At 38.7% G+C, this 23,330-nt stretch overlaps 1 protein-coding gene across 1 annotated transcript in view; it reads right to left on the bottom strand.

Annotated features, from left to right (window-relative positions):
• Nucleotides 1-9,748: 9,748 nt before the first annotated feature.
• The window catches only part of epas1b (endothelial PAS domain protein 1b), a 53,684-nt gene continuing 40,102 nt past the window's right edge, over nt 9,749-23,330 (bottom strand). The window contains exons 8-16 of the mRNA XM_018660772.2: nt 20,758-20,905; nt 20,249-20,457; nt 19,445-19,653; nt 18,914-19,024; nt 17,949-18,475; nt 17,660-17,756; nt 17,177-17,270; nt 16,905-17,081; nt 9,749-16,130 (exon numbers count right to left, since the gene is read on the bottom strand). Coding sequence (XP_018516288.1) covers nt 15,979-16,130; nt 16,905-17,081; nt 17,177-17,270; nt 17,660-17,756; nt 17,949-18,475; nt 18,914-19,024; nt 19,445-19,653; nt 20,249-20,457; nt 20,758-20,905 — 1,724 coding nt within the window. The 3' untranslated portion in view covers nt 9,749-15,978. The remainder of the gene's footprint in view (nt 16,131-16,904; nt 17,082-17,176; nt 17,271-17,659; nt 17,757-17,948; nt 18,476-18,913; nt 19,025-19,444; nt 19,654-20,248; nt 20,458-20,757; nt 20,906-23,330) is intronic.

The raw sequence follows: 23,330 nt of genomic DNA, 5'->3' as shown, positions 1-23,330 counted from the left end.
TGTAGTCGCGTGGGACAAACAATATCCTTACCCACACAGGGCCCTTAGACGTGTTTTCAACTTCAGCCTATTGATTATCAAATTTAAAACCCAATTTCTTAATATTTCTGATATCCCCTGAGCTTTGAGCCGCTCTCAGTAGTCCACTCCGGACTACACGGTGGCTTCAGCTTGCCTGGAACACTTGTCGATAGTTACTTGTGTGAGTGTTAGTATTGTGTCTGCGATTGTGTTTTGTCTTTATTTCAGAGCCTACTGCTGTTTTATCTGCTTGTTCAGTTACTTTAACCCCCATATGTGGCGCTTCAAAAAAAACTGACCATGAACAAGGCCTAAACCTTTTGCATTTTGGCACACATCTGCCCCAATTTTAAAATCTCAAAACGCCTTTAGTTTAATTTATAAACAATCTGCACTGACTGCTTAAGTATTGGTGTTTTGTGTTTGAGAGTAAATGAGTAAAATTCAGACACTCGTCTATTTTAATTTTTAATTTTTATTATAGACATGTTAAAGATGGGTATATGAAATCATGCTTAGCCTCAGCCCCAGTTATTGCACTACATGTTTATGTCCTCCAGGTGGCGATGTAACTTCATCTTAAAAAAGGAAAATGCAACTTCATGTTGTTGTTGTTGGTAAAATGACAGTAGACGTTTTAGTAGGGGAACAGATGGAATGCCTTTTTTCGCATATTTAAAGGATGGGTTGTGATTATTATTCCATAACCTCAGATTGTCATGTACCATGCTCAGAATGTATTTATTTTAAGAACAGAGTGAGTTAGCAGATACATTTTTAAGTAAATGTTCACAAGATAGACAAAAAAGTTTAAATGAACCAGCATGAGATTAAAAGAACTTATTGAACTTTCATTGACTTACATGCATTCCCTGGAGGCTTACTTGAACTTTGAAACCCATAATGGACACATGCTTGACCTTGAAATGAATATTAAGCACACTTACGCATGCACCTGATTTGGGAGACCAAGCTTGTCATATGCTCTCACAGAGTTTACATTCATTATAGTAGCACTTTAAAAGCAAAGCAACTTTGTAAGAAAGTCCTTTATAAGTACACAGATAAATACATGCACTTTAAATTTAAACAAATACATACAACAGACTGATCTTTAATTCAGTAAGTCCCATTTAGATTAAGGTTTCTCTTGTAAAAGAGATAAGATGATGAACAAAATGACTAATCAGTAATGTAAATGGTACCACACTAACCATACAAAAACCAGTCTCAACCAGTTCACTGTTGCTGTGTGCTAAGTTGACCTGTGATGTAATGTGCAGCTATTTACATCAAGTGTAAATACATCTAGAGTGTTAATCAAATGAGGCAAGATTTGTGTTAAGCACAGTTAAATTACATGCAGCTTGTCATGCTGCAGTACACTGTAGAGACATATTCTGAGTTACACAAGGTCTTTTCTCGCTAAGACATTCATTACATTTGACTAGCGCAAACCAGTTTAGTAAATTTCTTGTGAGTAGTTATTAATAACAAATTTAGTAATGGATCTACAAATAGCTTGCACAACCCAGGTCCTAAATATGTCACTAAGTGTTAGTATCTCAGAAACACCACAATTAAGGCCTTATAAATAAAAATACACACACCAGTGCCTTCTAAGATAACCATCTCTCATTTTTGTATAACTCATGATATTGTTTACATGCCCACACATATGTACACACACACATACACACACACACACACTCTCAAAAGAGGTCTGAGCAGTTCAGAGAGAAAAATTCTCATGAGAAACCTTCCCCTCCGGAAACTATACAGCCTCCTCTGTCTGTGGCTTTCACTTAAACACACATTAAGAGATGAAACACCATCTCTGCCATCTGTCTATATGCTTCCCCTTCACACAGGAAGTGCTCTTGAGTTCACTGAGGGGTTAGAAAAGGCAGACAGACACAAGGTCAAAAGGTGACTGGCGTTAAGAGAGTCTGACAGGATTTAGGTGCAACACAATAAAACAGGTGATTTTCAAAGAAAAAGGAGAATGCACGCAGATGTAATACTGCTTTTATGACTCTGCTGTTCACTGTAACTCACTGATCTACAGTTGAAACAATTAGTCGATACAGAGACACTGAATCGCCAGCTCCTGTGATAATGTATCAACCATTTAAGTAATTTATTGAGCTTTGAGCCATGGGAAACTGTGATGGACAATTTTAATCACTATTTTCTATACAAATAAGATTAGATTAATTAGTACTGCAATCCACTAAGACAAACATCTCCCTCAGGAGTTGGTGGAAACCAAATAAACAGAGCTAAAATACAATGAATATTTGACATATTAGACGTTAATCATATCAACTAATGATATGTCACTGTTGTCTTCATAAAGCAAGACAAGTTTTCTTTACATAATACCTTTGAACAATAGGGAAATTCATAATGCTTTACATAAAACATAAAAGGCATTAAGAAAATCATGTTATATGATTTGCTGCTCTCATGTGGCCAAATGACTAGTTATTACAGGTTTAAGTGGGCAGAGGAAGGCACTTTCCTTTGAAAGTAATAAAGATTCTAAGCTGAAATAGAAAAATTTAAAATAGCATTTAGAAAACAATAAAGAAGTGGAAAATGGCACACAAGTTCTGTACAGACCAAAGTAAAACACTGCAGTGAAACCCTTTAATTACACAAGTTACTTTATAGACTCTTCTTATTATTATTCAAGTTTTAAAATTGTATTTAAGCCATGTTTTTAGCCATGTGTAGTTAAGCTTTACCACCCATTCTTCGCTTTGCGGGACACAAGCACTATGTTTAAAAAAAAATAAATCACAACTGAGAACATTTCTGTTCCACACTTAATCAGCACTTACATAACCGAGCAACAGGAACAGAGAAAATAAACTTTTTGCCTCTATCTCTGTACACACTGACCAGTAATTTCATTATTTGGAAAGACTTTGTATATTTGCAATCTGTGAAGGATGTCCTATCGTCTTTATATGTAGTGTTTTTCTGTTTATTGATAGTGAATAATCGCTGACCTTCTCTCCACCTCGTCCTACCAAAAGGCTTATTTTTGGCTCTCTTCCTGATGAGCCAAACTGGGCTCTGAAGGGGTCAAACAGTGAGGATGATTGAGTAAATGATTGCATAAGCTCTTTGTCTTCATGCAGAACAATTGCTGAAAACACAATTCTGGGCAGGAGAAACTTGATTTGGCCAAGCATTGTATTTCTGAATGAATTCCCACAGAAAAACAAAGACCGAAAAACAGACATGAGGGACATTCAGTTTGTCAGTGATTATGTGATGTAAGATATCCATTGTGTTATTGTATCTCATCATGGCCAGTGCAGCCTGCTTCCAGTGTTGCCCACATCTCACATTTTGCTGACTGATTCATAAAGGTCTGGTGTTGCTTTAATAAATGGTGTTTTCCCTTAGATGGAAAAACAACCAGACCAATCAGAGATTTTGTCAGGTTTGATTCAGATTTACATGGATGTTTTCTTTGGAGTATAATGTTCAGCTCCAGTGTTGTCTCCAACCTCCCTCCTGACAGAAAATTAGATCATTAATGGATCGTTGTACAATGTGTTGTTGAGTTTTTGTAGGCACGCAAGTCACGCAAGTCAGCTCTTATATCAGCTGCTGCAACCTAAGGTTATACATAACACTATTTTCTGTATAGATCCACAGAGACATTGACATGTATGACTCTAACATACTGAGGCTTTATCATAGTTTTGTCAGGTACGGGGATGTGTTCACCATGTAGTACAAAGTTGGAGTTTTGTTGTGTTTTTAGCATAGTTCTGGTCAATAGTTTAATGTTCATGATGTGGTTTGTGGTCCTGTCTCTCCTCCTGTTTGGAAAATGTGTCAATGTGATTCTGCAATATAAATCAAGCACCTATTGACAGTGCTCTGATCTAGTGAGGTTGGGCATTGTCAGACTGACAGTACCAGTGCTGGTACTGGAAATTCCAAAAAATTGCAAAATGTCGCAGAAACATTTTTACAGATGGCTGAGATGTAAAAGCTGGTATAAATCAAAACTTAACAAAGTGCAGTTGAACAGACTTGGCGAATAAATCATGATGTACATAAAGTGCTTGACGTAAGCATCTATTGAAGAATGTCGAAAATTGAAGAAAATAGAGACAGAAGGTAAAAAAAAAAAAAAAAACATCAGATCTGTATGGAGTGATAACAGTGACATTGTTTTTCACTGTTTGAGGTTTGACCATCACTTTTTTAACTGCGTCGTCTTGTTGTTCCCTCTGCTTCTGCGGTGGTTTAGTGGCACCTGACTGGAGAGCTGTTTGTCTCCTCTGGGGATTATGAATATCTTCTCTGTGCTGTGTTGGATGGATGGCTGGTAAAGTGCTCTTGGCTCCTTTTAGCTTCTTTAGAAGATTATAATCAGTTCTGACTGCTACCATGATTCAACAACTTTCATGTCAGTCAAATAAAAACACACTTTACAGTATACTAACATTGTACAAAATATATCTTTTTTTTATCTTTCTCATATGCTAAAATCCAAACATAAGCAGTCTGTGATTCTAACATGGGAAACTGGATGTTTGTTTACGGTGAGATCTGAGCTACATCAGGGGGTCAGTCCCAGTCGGAGCAGCTGAGTGCCTTGGGATCAGACCAGAATATAAACAAACTGTCCCTGGATCGGCTTAGCTGGACAATTGTCATGAGACATGCTCAGGTCCCAAAGGACAGGCAGACATATGCAGGGACAGACGGGCGAGGGGTTAGAGAGAGAGATGACTGGGTCACCTCACAGCGGGGCCACAGCAGAGACGTCTTTTTTGTGATTCTGTCTCTCAGCTGGCTGTATGGTGTTTCTCAGGAGTAGCATAGCAGGTGTTTAACAGTTTAGTACAACGCATGCCATTGCTATGTTGAAACAAGAAAGGGTTTGCCCCAGATGTTGCATCACTGTATGTTGTTGGGCAACCCCTAAATGTCAGTGATTTGAATCATCAGTTGAGAAGACACTTAGTTGACTCTTTTTTTTCAGTCTGATCACAGCCCTTCTTCTTCTTTTTCTCTCTCTTTTTTTTGTACACTTGCTGTGTTATTGTTCTCAGAGTAATGTGGAACAGCAGCATGGCAGGCTGTGTGGCTGTATGGCTCTGACAGCTTAGGTGGTGACTGTCGGTGAAGCTACATTTGAACCAGAGGCCGATATAGCCTCCTCTGCTGTTCAGCTCTTCAGCTGACAGCAAAGCTGAGGACACACACTTTATACTACTGAAAATGTGGAAATCTTGTGTTTTCACATGTCTGATGATGAAGTCCAGCAGGTAAAACATAAGTTCTTAAGATATTGTAGGAACTGCAGAATGGTGACAAATTACAAGAAAAACCTGGAAAGCAAACACATTAACAGAATGACAGTGCCCTCATCCAACCCAGCTGAACACTTTTTGGAGATTTTGGACTAACATGTTAGACAGCACTCTCCACCACCATCATCAAAACACTAAATGAGGGAATTTCTTTTGGAAGAATGGTGTTCTATCTCTTAGAGTTCCAGAGACTTGTAGAATCAATGCCAAGGTGCATTGACATTGTTATGGCAGCTCTTGTGGCCCAACATTTTACTAAAACACATTATGTTGGCTTTCCTTTAATTTGTCACCTGTCTGTCTGAAAAACATTAATGTTGGAAAGGTTTTAAGATTTACATTTATTTATTGCTATATTGAGGAGACATTTAGACATTTATTTATTAATCTTAAGTTAGTTTTAAATCTTGAATAAATATAAAAATGAGTTTCACAGTAAAGGCGACGGCATTGTAAGACAGTATGTCAGTTCCCCACAACTGCTAGACAGACTCCTGCAGAGTCCATCCTTACTGACAGTCAGTCACCTATTAGAAATGGCTGTGGTGGAGGCAAGTGATCCCACTAATTATAAGAGGTGTGTGGGTGTTTTCGATGATGTTAATACTTTGATAAATGTGGAAAGCAGTTTACTGAACTTATGAGACTAACTATGTGGAGTCTGAGACAACATCTGTTAAGGTAGTGGTTTCTTGTTTTTCATTATTCAAACACTGCTGCCAGTTGTACACAGTGTTCTTGGATGCAGGTACATGCAGCTAAGTGATTAGACCAACTGCATATTGTAAGGAAAGAACTTAGAGGTTCAGTCTTGGGTAATACATTTAATCAAGAGCACATGGAGTATAATGTTGCTTCATAATTTTTGCAGGCTAGAAATCTGCCATCGAAATTTAAAATTAGTAAAGTCAGTGAAAGTCTGTGAGATATCAGAGGATTTTGGTGCAGCATGGCTTGTTTGGCAGCAGACACTGGATAAAAGCTTGCCTTGGAAACCTGAAACAAGAGGAAGCTGGTCGGCCCAAGACACCGGTTCCTCCCATTTTACCTCCACCATGTTTTCCTGACTCCCCACCTGAAAGAAACAAAAGCCTCTGAATCAGCTGGAACAAAGCAATGCAAGACTGTGTGTGTGTGTGTGTGTGTGTGTGTGTGTGTGTGTGTCTGCGTGCCTGCTTTTTACCTGCATTTCTCTCTGAATGTCCCACATGCATGTTTTTGTGTGCCCATAAAGTTTGGGTTCCCGTCTTCCTGCAGAGGAAGGAAGACACGCGCACAAAAAACCCACAAAGAAGTTGAATGTATTTGTGTACCTTGGCACATTAACAGACAGATCAGCAAGCTCTGTCAGGATTTGTTGGCACAACAATTTACAGAACCCTCTGCCAGCATTTTCCCAAAATTCCTATTGCCTTTAGTGTTTGGATCCGGTTTAACCAGAACTGATGAAGTGCCTCATTCTATTATCAATGTTGATTTTTGGAGCCAACTAAATCTTTTTGATTCATACTATTCAGTGTTAACTATGTATAAATAGTGACATTAAGTGCACATCAGCTGTCAAATGTAGTCTTTCAAGGGCTACTTTAAATGAAAGTTGAACAGCTGCTTTTGTCTGTACTGGTAGGTAGAGGTAATTGTTTTATGTCAGGGCCCTCAGCAAGGGGCTTTTACAATGATGATTGACTGATGGTAATATCTACCTGAAAGATGGAAATACTAATAAGTCTCTAAATGATCCCAATTTGTTAAAACTTTGTGTTTTGTTTGTTCCTGTAGGTCATCCTCAATTCAAGTTATATCCTGAAAATACCAACATCACCAGTACCTGAGTGAGAGACACAAGGTAGGAGAGTGTATTTCTGTCTTTTGGTGCCAGTTTTGGTCTATTTATGCCAAAATGTCTGTCCAAATCAAGTTGAGGATGTGCGTCACAATCCAAAACAAGCACAATAGCAAAGGGGGAGTTCAAGCTTTGAAACGTGTTTTCCATACAGCAGGGAACCAGACGTGGCAGTCATCAAAAAGCTTTTTAGTCATCGGCAAACATTTGTAGGGTGAAGGAAATTTGACTTCTTGACATTACTTTTCTTTGTCTTTGCCCACAACAATGCCATGAGTCTTACAGCGTTACAGAAGGTTGCAAAGATTCCCAACAGATCCATTTTCAGGTCAGATACTGAGAAAATTAAAAGAAGAACAAGACCCACACTTATCAATCATCAGGACTTGTTGCTGGTGTCATGTTGAATTCGGCTTGAATTTGGCTTCAATCACCAGGTGTAGTCTCCCCTAACCATCTAGAGTAGCACCATTGTTTTTCCAAAATGTTAATTAATTAATCAATGTATTTTTTTAAAGTACTTAAACATTTATTGAATCAGTATTTAAATGGTGCAATAAACTGTATACCCTAATGATGAGATTTATAGTTTTACTAATAGGTCAGAGGTCAACAGCTAGCCTATGATTTGCTTGAAAAAAAAAAAAAAGTGAGGTTTCCCCAAGTAGATGCATAGAAAAGCTGATAAACAGCATTTTTTATTGTTTGTTTTAACCATATTAACTATATATAACCATAAGTAATATTTGCACACATCCCTAAGCAAACAAGAAGTACAAAAAAGCAGACCTGGATTTAATTTTGTGAGGTATTCATCCCTGTTAAGATGCTTCTGATACTAGCAATGTCTACATATGGACTTGCATTCAATCTTACACCGAGCCACTTTAAACTCTAAAAAAGCATCACAGGTTATAAGCTAACTGTATGTTTTTCATATTAAAGTAACTAGATAATGAACACATTCTCTTGAATCTGCTTACAAATAACACAACTTCAAAATGCATGCAATGCATACACTAAAGTCCAAATTGTGTGCAGGTGATATACCAATTCTTCCCATGTCCGTGTTATGCATTTCAGATGATGTGATTTTCTTTTCATTTTATTAGATGGTTTTTGGTTTATTAGGAGGAGGCATTGTTGGGTGGATGGTTAGGGACTTTGCAAGACCTTTAACATTTTTTAGTCATTCATGTCAGTTCTAAGTCTAACCTTTTTGAAAGGATTGGCACTGCACACAAGTGTAAAGTCATGTTATTTGTAGGCAGATTGATTAGACCGGGTTGCGATAATACTAGTAGAGTAGCTGAGTAAATTATTTTTGAGTTTTTCTCTTTAGTGTGGTGGAGGAAAAGTTTGATGTTTGAATACTCAAACAAAGGTCCAGTAATTTTCAAAGTGTAATAGCGATTAGTGGTCTTGAACCTCAAATGGGCCTTTGAAGGAAAAAAAATCAGACAAAATGTCCTCAGTCTCAATGTAAACTCAAATTGGTCCTCCCAAAGATAGGTATACACAGACACACAGAGAGGTCTAAAGAAAACAAGTGAAATGGAATTATAAGATGGAGGGAGGGAAAAAAAACATTGAGCAGACTGTTACACAGTGTTCTTCAATTAGTATGTTTGAAACTGCTAAATGGTCTTGAACTGAACACTGTATTGGCTGAAGAACAAGTCAAACACTAAAATACAAACACACTCGCACACAGGCTTGCGTGTGCAGACCAAAATCATCTGGTAAACACTCTGGCCTGTCAGAGGAGTATTGTGAGGTGGGTAAATTAAGTACAGGATGCTCAAGAAAATGTGGCTCTATACCAGAAGTGGAAAGTAACCAAGTACATTTTTTTTTGGTGCAGGTGCATATAGTGGTGTGTTTTTTTTTTTGTTTTTTTTTGTTTTGTTTTGTTTTTTTCAGATAATGGTTTTATATTAAAAATAAGTTCATTAGATATAGCTTTTGTCAGGTAAAAAAAGATCCTGCATCTTGAAAATCTTTTCAGGAACCACAAGAAACTTTTGTGTTAAATGGATGTCAAATGCATTTAAGACTTTTATGTAATTTTTTAGCATATATGATTAGAGAGAAAACACTGCATAGATCTACGTGTGTGTAGATCTTTTTTTAAAATAGAATTTTAGCATATAAGATTAACAATCTTTAGTTAGCTTTAAATGTTGAATGATTACAAAAATGAGTTTCACAGTAAAGGTGACAGCATCGCAAAGCAGCATTTGAACAACTTTTGAGTACAGTATCCCAGTTCCCCACAAATGCTAGACAGACACTGCCCTTCATTGAAAGAGAGGCCAAGCTTTGAAAATCCAAGCAGCTTGCGTACCGAAATTTCTTTGTTTTTGTCAAATAAGCTGCTGGGTTTTTCAAAGTTGACTTCTGTTAACAGATGTTCAGAAAGTAATGTAAAATCTCTGATTATGGATTATTTCCTCTATACAGTTCATTCACAACTCCTCTTTTATAGTCATATAAAATAAAAAGAATAACAATGAACCACACATGAAGCCAGTGAGAGAGGGTAAGATCAGTATGCTTTAATAATAAGATATCAGTGCAGAAACACAAACTTCTTATTGGGTTAAATTCCCCATATAGTAATAACAATGATAACAATATATGATAATAATAAGATCAATATGAATTTTTAGCTTGTTAAAAAATGCAGAATCAGCTAACTGTACTGTATGACACTGACAAAAACAGAATATAAGTAGCTGAACATGGATCCCATAAGGAAAAACAAAAACCCTGTTGTTACACAAGACGAGACAAAATGCTGATATTTTCTTTAAAGAGAAGGTGCAATGAAAGAGTGAATTAAATCCTTAAACATTTTGTCACTTTTGTTTTTTTAGGGAACCCCTTCAAGTAGCACAGCATAATTAGCACTAGGACTGGTGATAGGCCTTTCTAGAATTAAAACAGAGAACTGAAACCCCGCCCATTTTGTTTAGCATCTATTTCACTAGCGCTCACTTATCATAGCTTTTCTGAGAGTTAGCCATCTTTATTTTGTCCTACTGATTAGCTGACGCCCATTCTTATTGTTCTGTCTGTATTCTAAAATAAACAGATTTTTACTCCACAAGACAGCAAAGTTTTCAATTTATATCAACAGAGGTGTAGTTCTTAAATGCTAAAAAATAACTTGCTGGGTTAAAACAACTAAAAGGATTTAACATTTTTAAAGTCTGCTAAATTTTAAATTGTCTGGCCAAAACTAGTGGAGCAGAAGCTAGCTTAAAATGGGCATGGGACTTTCCCTCTGTCTACATTTTTATTTTAAAAATCAACTTCCATCTAGCCAACTCTTTCCACATACAGTAACACAATTTAGGTCAAGCATCATCAGCTAAAAAGTCCATCTGAGGCACTGTTCTTCCATCTGTTTGTTTCAAAAACATTTAATGTATTCTTTGGTCTCTTAAAATTGCTTTAGCACTTAAGCTCTTCAGGAACAGTTCTATATTGCACTGTAAATGTACAATGAAAATAATTCCAGTGGTTTAAAAACATGCTTTTAAAATTCTGTGAAGTGCATTTCTATAAACCTAATCTAACCATAGCTGCATTTGCAGGCTTTTTACTTTGAAAGAACCTCCAATTTAAACAATGCTAGAAATGCTGTCTTTTCTAAAGTAACTGCTGACATGAAAACAAATGAATTTTGTTAAAGGAAAGTGAAGAGAGAGGGGGAGTGAGAGGAGAAACAGATGAGTGATGAGTCGAGTGGAGAGATTTGCATCAGTGGGCAGGCTGAGCAGGATGTATCTCTCTTCATGTATCACTCAACTTGACATAACTTATTTTAATATCTCCTTCATAACTGTTCAAACTGTTCTCGGCCCACATCCCCTCTCAGAATAATCAAATCTTACTAAACATCACGGGAGGACTCCATGACTCCTATGTATCAACGTGGGTGTGAGATCTTTACCTTTGGATTTGTTTTTATTGGCATCTTTCCTATACACAGAAGTAATTCATATAGAACTTGAGCTTTAATATTGAACTGTAGTATCTACATGATCAGGTCAGGCAAATTTGGTTTGCAGACTGATAGTTACACACACTTAAAATGTAACTCAAACACAGCACTAACTTTGTTGTACACTGCTGTCCCATCTGACATATATAACCCACCACCCAGGAGAACTTTTACTGTATAGTCCAGTCCTATTCAATTAAACTTAAAAACCCACAAGCAGCTTCATCAGCAAACAGACTGTCATGTCGATGTTGATGAGCTGGGAAATCCATTTCCTTAAAAACCTTAAACATAATTTGACTCGTCATCACCAGGGGGCTCTAATGGGGTTCTGCTTGAATCTATGAGGCTTCTACTGTATGTTCCATGGCTAGGAAGAGGCTATGAAGGAGCTGTCAACTACAAAACCTGAGGGTTTATTATGAAAATCATCCCAAATGTGACACTGTATCCCCATTTTTAGGGCCCCTGCTATATTTCCACATTAATATCAAGTTCTGCAAGCTGGCTTTTAATTGACAAAAATCATTAGAAGATAAAGTTAAGGTGTCATGTGATGTGCAAATTCAAATTATAACAATGGGGAACTTTCATGCTATACAATTTCAATTTAGGATTATCTTCAGTAATAGGCCCCATTGTCACCTACAGGTGGCAGGAAAAAGCTGTGCTCTTGAAGGGTGAACTCAGTATGTGTTATGATAAGGCACATTGTAGGGATCAAAATTAACTTTAAAGAACAATTCAGCATGACATAAAGCAGAAAACGTAAAAAATACAGTGTTAGTGGATCCAAGAGATGTAATAAAAGTTCTAAAAATGACACATACATTGTCTATGAAGCACCATTGCTTTTATATATGCAACTGGAAAACTATGTGATTAATTATGAGGCAACTTCACCTTCTTTACAATATTCAAAATGCTACATATCTGAAAAGTGAAACTTAGAAAACTGATATTTTAGCTTTTAATCTTTTTTTCCATTTTGTTTGTTTGTTTTGTTTTACTATCTTTTCAAAGCAAAAACAGTACTGGCCAGCCAACAGATTCAATATATATTTTAGGATAAAACTCTGAAGAAAATAAAATGCCACAACATGGAAACAGCACGAGGGGAAACAGCACTGCGAGGGATCTGATCCATCTGCATCTACAGGGGTAGATAAGGACAAAGTACCAGGACACATAAACACTAAAAACACTATCTTAACATTAGTTTTGTTTCTTTAAATACGTAACGTATATGTGTACAAAGCTCTATAATTCATACTCAAAAGTGGTCACCACACAAAGACAATTACCTCAAAAAAATAGAGTGAGATTAAGAAAAATACTTTGACAGTACAGGAAAGGAGAGAGCAGAGAAAATAGTGAGAACTTGTTTTCATCGTTTGGGTGAAAATGACAGTTTTTTTTTTTTTTTTAGTTAGAAAATAAAATTCTGACCCTACTCTAGTCCATCATGTATAAGGTTGACTAATATATTTCTGTATCAAAGCCTTCTGGTTTTGGTGGCCACTCTGTGTTGTGAATTAGAAGAAAAACTGGCCTTGTCCTAATCATAAAAGAATAATACATATACTCCACTTTCAAGTCACTTCGCAGGCTGCTCTACGGCACTGAAACCAAGGCTGTTGCCTCTGCTATGTACATATGTATAATCTGAATGAGTAAGTGATTATACAGTTGCTGCTGTCATATGACCTTACCCCATCTGGTTTGTGCAGTGGTGTGCACAGGGGTGGGAAGGACTGACCTCTCCTGCCCTTTTTGATCTCAGAGCTGAAGTGGCCTTGTTTTTTAATGGCACACAAGCTTCATTTTTGCCCTAATAACACCAAGAGGGCAATTGAGGTTGATAAGTAACCTCTTTTATGGCTTTGATGAACCTAAATACCAACTTAACCCCCTCAGTTTGGCTTTCTGATTGGCCCAGTTGCCCTTCTGGATGGCTTAAGTGCCCTTCTTATCAGCTAAATTGCCCTTTTGACCCCTTGTAATGCACCTCTGATTAGCTCACATGCCAGATAATGTAATTTTGACAATCTCCCTCCAAAAAAGAAAGGAAAAAAAGAAAACGTAGACTTTATGTTTATTACGTATGTATTACACAATTTGAAAAGTCTGCTAACTGATATTCATACTGCAAAGAAATGAATATAAACCAAATGCTGCCTGGAACAGCAGAGAACATACATAGCTGTATAACTGTATAGTAAAGTTAAGGAGCCTAAAACACTTAACACATTTAAGGTCTCTTTAAGGGCAAAAACTGAATTTACAAGTGATGCAGGAGAAGTCCCCCTTTTTTCATCCCTGTCCTTCCCCATTAGGTAACCTGTGCACATGCCTTGTTTTTGTTTTGTTTAGGTTTTTTTTTTTTTTTTTTTGGGGGGGGGGGGGTTCTGTATTGTGTGAAGTGTGTGTAAGCCTGCAACATATAATCACGTGAACTCTTTACAGTGTGTGTAAGCCAGATTCCTTTGTACAAACTATCAGTTTGGTGAATAAGGCTAGCTTTGTTGCTGACTATGTAAGCTTTAGCTGAATGAAATAATTGCACAAAAACAAAAAAACCCTGTAGTCACATCACATGAGCTATTTACCTGACAGAAAGGTGAGAAAGGGGGAATCATGTTTAGACATGAAGACAGTTTTAAGAAGAAATGATAGAAAAAAAGAACAGAAAAAAATAAAACTTAACAATATTCAACTTACAGTAGAGTACATGTATTGCAATATATGTTTTTGTGTGTCTGTGAGATAGACACAAAAAATCTGGTAGGTGGAGTAAGAACATAAAAAATAAATGAGAGGAGAGAAACAAAGCAGTATTGACACAGTAAAGTGTCCCATTGATTTGGATTAAATAATTTGGGGAGATTTGATAAAAGCTAAAATGTCTCAATTCAATAACAGAAGTATAGACTAATTATAATACCTAAAATAACAATATAATGCATATGTCATTAAAATTGACCCGAACAGTTGTAATACTTATGTGGACCAGTTTATGTTCTGAGAATCAGAGTCTTTCTGAATGAACAAACTGTACTACTTGGTCATTTAAACAGATGAGGCCGTTACAGTGACTGAGGTTGGATGGACTTTAGGCAAGAAGAGGGAGACTGACGACCGTCTGTGTAAGTAAGTGTGTCTGTCTGTCTGTCTGAGTGAAGAGAGAGGTATACTTTTGGTTTTGTTTCTGCTTACTGAGTCCCAATTCTTATTCTTTTGAGAGTGAAATGAAATCTACATGTGATTAAAGTCAAGGCATTTTAGTCTTAAGCAGACTTGCCATATAGGAAAGTGTTTTATGATACAATTTAAGAAATAGAGGTATTCTCTAGCCATGTACAAGTTAAACATTGTTTTTACTTAAATTGGATATCCTCCTAGTCCTACAGAGTCAAGAAAAATACAGTTCCATTAGACAAGTTTCTATTTATTTTGTCATGTTTCATGTGAATTAATAGTTTTATCCCTTCTGGACTCTAACAATTATAAAATAAAACCATCTAAGAGTTTCAAAGAAAAAACACCTGCTCAAATTGTTAAAACATTTTTAAGTGATCAAAAGAAAAAAAAAAAAGTTGGGAACCACTGCTGTTACCAGCCTTATACTGTGCTAACAGTACCTCCCTTAAATAATTATTTTGGCACACTGATTACTTTTAGCCACACTTTTTCCAGTCCTGCATATTGCAGTGTAGTGATTAAAAAGTAATCTTTGGGAATCAATAAGCAGAATCAAAGACTGTGTTTTGTAAATAATCCTTGGTTCTTATTAATTTTAAAATGGCTACATTTCAGAACCAATTCATGATACCCAACTTTTACTTGAGGCTTTGACTAGAACTAGAAAAGTGGTCTGGGTCTAATTGCTGGTCAAGTACACTAAGTGAAAGAACACAGTGTCTCTGTTAATGTGTAGGTAGTATAATATAATCTCTTCTGAGCTAAATAAGTTAGCTGAAGAGAAAGTAAGGCTGGGAACTGAGCTGCATAGAGTTCATATCTGCAAAGGAGACAGGTTATAGGTTTGAATCCTGTGCCTATATGTAGCTTGGTCATGGATTCCCACTTAAGTCAGGGTAGGAAACAGCTGGTAGGCTGCAGTGTATGGCTGTAGATGTTTGGGCAGAGCTGGCCTTTAAGGCAGATTGTGTGTCTGAATCCCACACCTCTAATACCCTGTTTATACCAAAGACCCGAGTTCAGCCTGTGCGTCCAAACACAGAGCTGACCTGTGAGAGACGTTTACCCCAAACCTGGTGACCAGAGATATCCCAGTGTCAAGACTTTTTAGCACAGGACACATATCCGGAATCATTTTGTATTCTACATTGGCCTTTTTTGACCGAATGACCCATGTTCTCTTAAATGTGTGGGTCCTCTATGTGGTTGGCTCAGTGCAGAGCAACTTTTGTACATTGGTGATCAACCTGCATTGGATTTGAGTCAAAAGCTTGGGGGAGAAGGGGTGAAACTGACTTGACCCTGATATCTCAGCTTGTTTAGATGGTCAAGGTACAGAATTACAGAAAGAACACAGAACATAGTAGGGACAGTATGGGGTTTAAGTCAGGCAAGCTAAATAAGGCATCCCCTATAGGTAGCTTAGCCTCAGGGCTTTCAGACGGCCCCAGAGGTATGAAAGTAAAGATATACGCTTAAGTCTCGGGCTGCAGGTTGAGGTTCAGGGCTGGGATCAAGTCTGGGTCTATGGTGGGGTTTTTGAATCTGGGGCTCTAGGTGGCCTGGTCCAGGGCTCTCAGCAGGTCACAGCCCTGGAGGAGGTGCAGGTTGCCCTGCAGTGGGACGTTGACCTCGCAGTCGTAGCGGGTCAACTCCGGCAGACAGGAAGGCTCAAACGAAGGGCCCAACAGACGGCTAGCTATACCTGGAAAATGACAGAAAATCTGTGTGTCAGTGATTCAGTACAAACAGGCAGGTAAGAGACTCATTTGATTTGATAGTCATTAAAGTCTGTAACAGAGACCTAAAAACCTTACTTTCTCAAAAGAAGTGACAAAAACCTGCCAGAGCAGTAAGAATATTTTGGCCTGTTTCCATTTCAAATCAACTTGTTTCGACAATTTGCCAAAAATTGGTGTGTAAATACAAGAACATGAACGATGGATCACTAAACAGAGGAGGTGGTTTCCAACACCATTTATCAGCCGCTTAAAAATGCCGTCTTGAGATCCCTCCCCAGGCAACTTAACACCCATTCATACCATGACTCATTTGACCCTAAATAATTCACATGATGGTCCCATGGGTCAGCGTCTCATTTGTGACCTCAACGAAGGTCTGAAGGCGTTAACGACCCCACAAGAGGTTAAATGCCTGGGACTCCCCACCAGTCAGAACTGAAGAGGTCTTTTGGATGAGAAGCCCAGCTGCCTTCGTATAGCATTTACATATAAATAAACTTGATCTGCATTAGAAACAGACTGAAATATTCTTATATCGCTGGGACATTTGCTCTCTTATGACTTCAATGACTAAATTACACCCTAAAATAACTTGATAAGGAGATCTTTTCAGTGTATTGGTAAATGAATCAGAAGAAAACACTGCAGTTCTAATGCTACAGGTGCTTACACAGTGATGTTAGTTGAGTTTCTAGGTAATTTAACACTCTGTGGATTGTAAAGTAAGTTCAGCTCACCCTCAGTCTTGGTAGAAGGCAGCATGTTGTAGTCAGTGTAGTTGCAGCTCTTTTGGGAGAAGGCTTTCTCACTTGCACCACCTATCCCATTTCCTGGATACTGAGACTTCCTGTGCTGTTGCAGAGAGCTGAGACATGAAGACATGCTGCCTGGCATCATCCTGCTCATCCCCGACTCTGAGAGAGGAGAGCGAGAGCGTTACAGGTACGATTACAGGGTGACAGAGATAATGCGCTGATATTTTTCACAAGCACAAATGGGGTGCTCATACCTGCCAGTGACCCTGCGCTGAGGGAGCGATCCATGGTGACACAGCCATCACCCCTCATCTTCTTCCACATGATTTCTGAAGGCTTGCTTTCACCCTGAGACACAGTTAAGTGGACACTTAATTAGCTGCACGTCTACAAAAAAAGAGCGAGGATTGCCCAAGCAATTCAAGAGACAGCTGTGTTAAAGTACAAGTAATCTGAAAATCCTTTTTTTTATCATGGCTACATGATTGAAAAAACAAGACTGTGTCTAGCAGTAATTACGGAACACTGATGTATTAAATTCTGGTTCTACCGTGCAGGTATTTTAAAATAAGCAGAAGTAGTAAACATGAGGATAATGCTACTCTCAAACCTTTCATTAATGGACAGTTACCCTGAATCTGTTCTGTTTTCATTCCATTAACGATTCTCAAGAATAAGGGCACTCAAATGAAACTTAACATGCTGTTTGGTAAATACTGTCTGTCAGAGAAGCTCACCACAGCCATCTGGGTGAAGGAGCGCTTGATAGTGTTGGTCATGGCCACTCTGGCTGGACTCATGTCTCTGTAGGCTTGTACAAAGTTGTCAATGGATCTGCACAGAAACATGAACACACTTAAACATTTAATTTGATGATTTTGTGATGACGTTTATATATCTATTGCTGCATGCACAAACATCTCTGATTTAAAAACTTCAATAAACTACAAGTGATTTAAAAATCTGGATTTCATTGAGATTTTTTTTTTGTTGTTCTTGGTTTAAAATGTGAATGTTCTTTGTCACCTCTGTTTCTGCATGAGATGTGTCATATTCTGTTGGCAGGATGGGCGTGCCTCTCCTGAATTGTCCATCAGGTAGGCCTTGGCGGCTTGTGGTTGTTGTTGTTTGTAGGTTAACAGAGGGTCTGGTGGCCACTGCAGATTCTGCCTGCCACCCATGGAGGACAGAGGGGTGCTGGCTGGGGCCTGGTATGGGGGATTCTGCATGTGCCCCATCATGTGGTGGTTCAGGGTCTCCTGGCTAGAGCTTCTCTTCTCTCCTGTAGCCCAGGATGCAGCAGGCTGGGACTGGTAGTGGCTTTGGGGCTGAGGAGGGGAGGACAGGGGCTGGAAGAGGCTGGCGATGTTGCTAAACCTCTGCTGGGAGCCCTGGTGTGTTTGTGGCAGGCTGCTGCTGCTGCTTCCCAGGGATCCTGCCGGACCCCCCTCCAGGGGTTCAGACTCTGGGATGATGGGATTCAGCTGGAAGTCTTCTCCATCCATGGGGATATAAGGAGCCAGAGTCTCCAGGTCCAAGTCACTTAAGTCCCTCTGGGAAAGTGAAAGATGACCCAGTTTGTTAAAAATGGTGAAAAGAAAAGTAGTTTATGTACTGTTTACCTTAATGCTCAGTTATATAGCTGTTACATTATATTTTTAACTTCTTTGACAGTGCATGTAGGTACATGTCTACTGACTGATGTAATTTAGAAAAGATCAAACCCCATTAAAACGTATAATAATTATTATAATCTGCATAATCTACTGTTAGTGAAGTTGTAGAAATACTAACAAGATGTCCGTCAAATGGTAAAAAACCTTTACCCATGTTATTAAGCTTTTCCCTAAAAGGAGGAGAAACAATGAAAGCCAAGTTTTCAGTCAGACTCAATAAACATGGCCTCATAGTTCATATTAATGGGCTTATGCTATAAAGAGACAAAGTTTTAGACAAAATTATGTTCATGGGATGAGAAACAGGACACACACCTCAGTGTCTGCAGTGTTGTTGCTCTCTGTGTCCAAAGCAAACAGCTTCTCAGTCAGCTCCACCTTCAGGTCACTCTCCACTGAGCTGTAATAATCACCTGGGCTGCTCGGCTGCAGGGAGAGAAGAGAGGGAGGGAGGAAATGAGAATAATGGACGGCGGTGGGAAAGATAAAGGAGGAGAAGCAGAAAGGAACAACATGACAAGCACAGAGAAAAGGGGACAAAATCAGAGGGAGAACAGAGTGCAAAGAAAGAGAAATACAGAAACAAGGAGTGAGAAATGGGTTTTGACAAAGGCACTATTCACTACTAAGAGCCTGTTCCTTCCAAATATCCACCCCCGTTATTCTCACACACACTGCCCACTGTTAGTGACCATTAACACCCCATCACCACCACCACCGGGCCTCACTGAACACAGAAAGAACAAACTATGAAACAAAAACAAACAGTTGCTCGCTCACTAACTAATTACTCCTTTCAAATTTAACATTCAGTCTCTCAATCCTGCCCTCCCTCCATGTCCTCACCGTGGAGCAGCTGCTGAGGCTCGGGGTGGCGCTGCCCGGTGGCGGATTCTGCTGCACAGTGAACGTGCCAGCCATGTTAGCCATATCCCCTGGAACCGGAGCTGGGGTTTGGCCCGATGCTGGAGGGGCAGGCTTGTGGCTCTCGCTAGCCCAGGACGGAGGCCCTGGAGGGAGCATAGCTGCGCCTTGAACGTCGAACTGAGGGCGACCTGCAGGAAAAGAACAGGGATTAGAGCCATCTGAGATGAGACGGGATAAAGAGTAAAAACACTGTGCAGAGGAAGGTTGGCAGAACAGCTGATGCCACTTTTTTGGGTACTTCTCATCCTCAAACAAAACAGAACAGGATCTATGTAGCTTTTATATCAATTTTTATACCAAATGAGGGTTAAACGTTCAGTTAAAATTAATGCAAAACAATATTTAAAGCTTAAAATATCACCATGGCCCCAGAAAAAAATAGTTTTTCTGATGGGACAGCACATGTCAGGACATCCCAAACATAGTTGAGGTGAACAGTTCAATTATGATTCTAAATCTATATGTAAAATATATGAAATTGCAGGTAACTATAGCAACATTGTGTACTCTTTATGTATGTTATCAGCCAATTAACAGGTGAAACTAGGCTAATAATGGATTAAACTGACATAAATTTTTCCTGGTTTGTTTTGGAAACTGTCCAGGGTCTCCCGGGGATTCTTCAGGACACACTGTTATTCATTATCTCTCTCTATTCATATAACTATGTGTCTCTCTATATCTATATCTATACATCTGTCTATGACAGGAGTCAATACAGACCGAAGTCGAGGGAAATGATCGTGTCTCCAGGTGTCGGAGCCAGCTGGGCCAGGTCTTCCGGCTCTTCTTTGAGTTTGGTGAAAAGGGCATCTCCCGGCTCTCCAGTCACACCCGCACCTCCAGCGGTGAAGAAACTGCTCATGTGGCGCGGCTTGAACAGGGACTCTGTCTGCTCCAAGGAGAAAATCATTGACTTCTCCTCAATGTCGCTGCAGAATTGGAGAAGGAGAGGCAGTGTGAGGTGTGTTTTGGATGGACGCTGGGTTAAAAAAGGGTAAATTCATCCAAGGAGTGATTTTTATTTTAACCTATAAACTTTTAAGAGCATTTCAAACACACTTTTACAATTAGTTTCTTCCATAAATATGCTACAAGTAAAAATCTGGCCATTTAAATACTGTTGAAATAACAAGATAAAAAACACAGTATAAAAACACACTTTTCTACTAAATTTAGCCTCCTTTTGACAAAGATGTACCAACCACACTAATGGGGACTATAGTGCTTACCTAAGGACATAGTTTATGCACACGATGCACTGGGGCTGGGAGTTGCGGCTGTTATAAATAACAGTTCCTTGAGTTTCAACCCAGATGTAACCTCCGTTCTTAGCCAGCATTCGGTACTGACCGCTCACTGCCTGACCCTTGGTGCACACTGCAGAGAGAGCGAGAGAGAGAGAGAGAGAGAGTAAGAGGTGTGAGTGCACAATGTTTGGTCTATAGTATGACCTGGGCTTTAACAGGCAGTTTTGTTCCAGACAGAGACAGTTACTTTTATGGTTTTATGTCGCAGAAACAACTGTTCTCTCTGTCCTTGTCTGGTCAAAAGTCTTTTATGATTGTAATGAGGCACACACCTCTTTCAGGCATACTGTCACCAGTAGTGCCGATTGACAAGTTACCAAGTAATAATGGATATAATACACAAGTTGTTGGGAGACTTTTGATGTTTCTTTTCAGTCTCTTTCAGTCCATGTTTTCAAATTGTGAGAAAATCCTAATGTAGGTCATTTTTGATTTGATTTGGTTTTAAATCAATTAAGGAACACATGCTCCTCTAAGGTCAAAACCACAGTCTGATGAAACCTTTCTAAAGACCTTTGAACAATGTCAAACACATGGTCATTCAGCTAAAACAGTTCAATTAAAATCTGCAGCTCCTTTGAGGTGTGTACAACACACTTCTAATAAATGACTCATGGAAACTGTACTTATTGAACACTAACACATTTATCAAGATCCTTGATCTTGTGTAGTTATTAGCTGCTCACATTTTATTGTTCAGTGTAGTAACAGATACTGAACAAACTTCCCAGAAAGAAATTAGCCCTACATGAGAAAATAAAATGACAACTGAAAGCTACAGTACTCACTCACTTTTTCATTCTATTAATGTCAGTGATTGTGTGTGTGCTTTTGTTTGTGCTTGGTTTGGATTATTTTTTGTTGTTATTTAAATGTATAATTATTGAGTTTTTGATGAAATATCCATATATTTATTTTGCATGAGGCTGTGAAATCAACCAAACGTTGGTCAGCAAGAAAAAGTTTGATGTTTGACTTTGAGCTGAGAAGGGGATGTGCTGGCTCCAGTCCAAAGTTCAGCACTGGCGTGGGAAAGGACTAGGACTGTGGTCAGCTAGTGTACATAAGGCCAGTGACTGTGTGTGAGTGTGTGTGTTGAGGAAGCTCGGGGCAACATTACATATAGCAAAGAACGCTGTTAGCATGTGCTGATCGACAGGCTTGTCACGTTGGCCATGAGAGCGGGTCGCCTGTGTGGGTGTACGAATGTGTCTTAGCCAGAGATAGAGAGTCCTTTATCTCCGCAGATTTGAGCCAACTAAGGACCGAAGAAATCCACAGAGCACAAAACACACACTCATAAATTGCTGAAGTCAGATCCTTGATCTTGTTATTTAAGTTTTTGTAAGATACAGACACTCCTAATTTCTAGGCCAAATCTGAAATTTCATGACTTAAGCAGAATCCTGACTGTAGCACAGAGTCTCAAAAATTCCTAAAAGCAGGAATCCAAAGCCCCCATCTTAGTCCTGTTTGTAGATTCTTCAATAAAAGATTTACTGATTAAATCAGACTTTTGTAAACTTTTGTTACTATATCTTATTTTTTAACTTCCCATATGGTTGTTACAGTTGTAATAAGACAGTGTTTAACGATGATAAATTTGAGGGGTTTTTTTGCAGTGTATACAGAAACACATGCTGTTATTAAGGGTGGTTTTTCAGGAAGTAAATTACCACTTTTCCTCTTGTTCTGTCACTGTTGTTCAGAGCTTCTAATGATAGAAGTAATGATATAGTACTGTCAATGGAGAGAAAAGCCATGACACTTCAGAGCCTTGTTTGCACGCACACACACATACACAGTGTCATTAGATTGTAATAGTGGCCACCTGGTCCCCCATCCACTGTGTTTGTGTTTGTGGCACCAGATGTGCAAACCTCATCAGGCCATCAGTGGCTAAGCTTAATTTAATAAAAGACATCTTAATACCATGCCCCTGCTCTGTATACACACTCACACACACAAAGCAGTCACACATGTACAGAGAGAAACACACACATACTGTAAATATACACAGACATAAATATATGACCATGCATATCTGCAGAAACAGACTAATTTAGACCCGAGTTTTGCTGTGATAACCTGAGCAAAAAGAGGTTGGTTGGACCAGTGCAGGATTATAAGGTAGTAAAATGTTAGGTAATAGAGATGGCTTGCAAACATTAGCCAGTTTGTCTTTGCTAATGCTGTCTGAGAGACAATAATTAGATCATGAGTGTGGTTCTTTTTTTTATTTTTATGGTTCAATTCAATTTAATTTCTAAAGGACTTAGCAGGAAGGTGTTCTTGTCAAACTGAACTTTGTTCCCCATTAATTTCAACAGAAAGATTGTGAAACGTGTTCACTCGCAGTCGCAAAATTGATCCAGCCTAATTAGCTTCAGAATTCAATACGACTGAATTCTGTGAAATTTTGAATCTCCAAAGTCCAACCGGTATGAGAGAGGCAGTGAAACTCAGGAAACAACTCAGGAAATACTGATTATATT

This window comes from Lates calcarifer, linkage group LG16_LG22 (genome assembly GCF_001640805.2).
Source record: "Lates calcarifer isolate ASB-BC8 linkage group LG16_LG22, TLL_Latcal_v3, whole genome shotgun sequence".
Classification (NCBI taxonomy): Eukaryota; Metazoa; Chordata; class Actinopteri; family Centropomidae; genus Lates; species Lates calcarifer.
The sequence above is the reverse complement of the archived record's forward strand: the minus strand, read 5'-3'. Positions and strand labels throughout refer to the sequence as shown.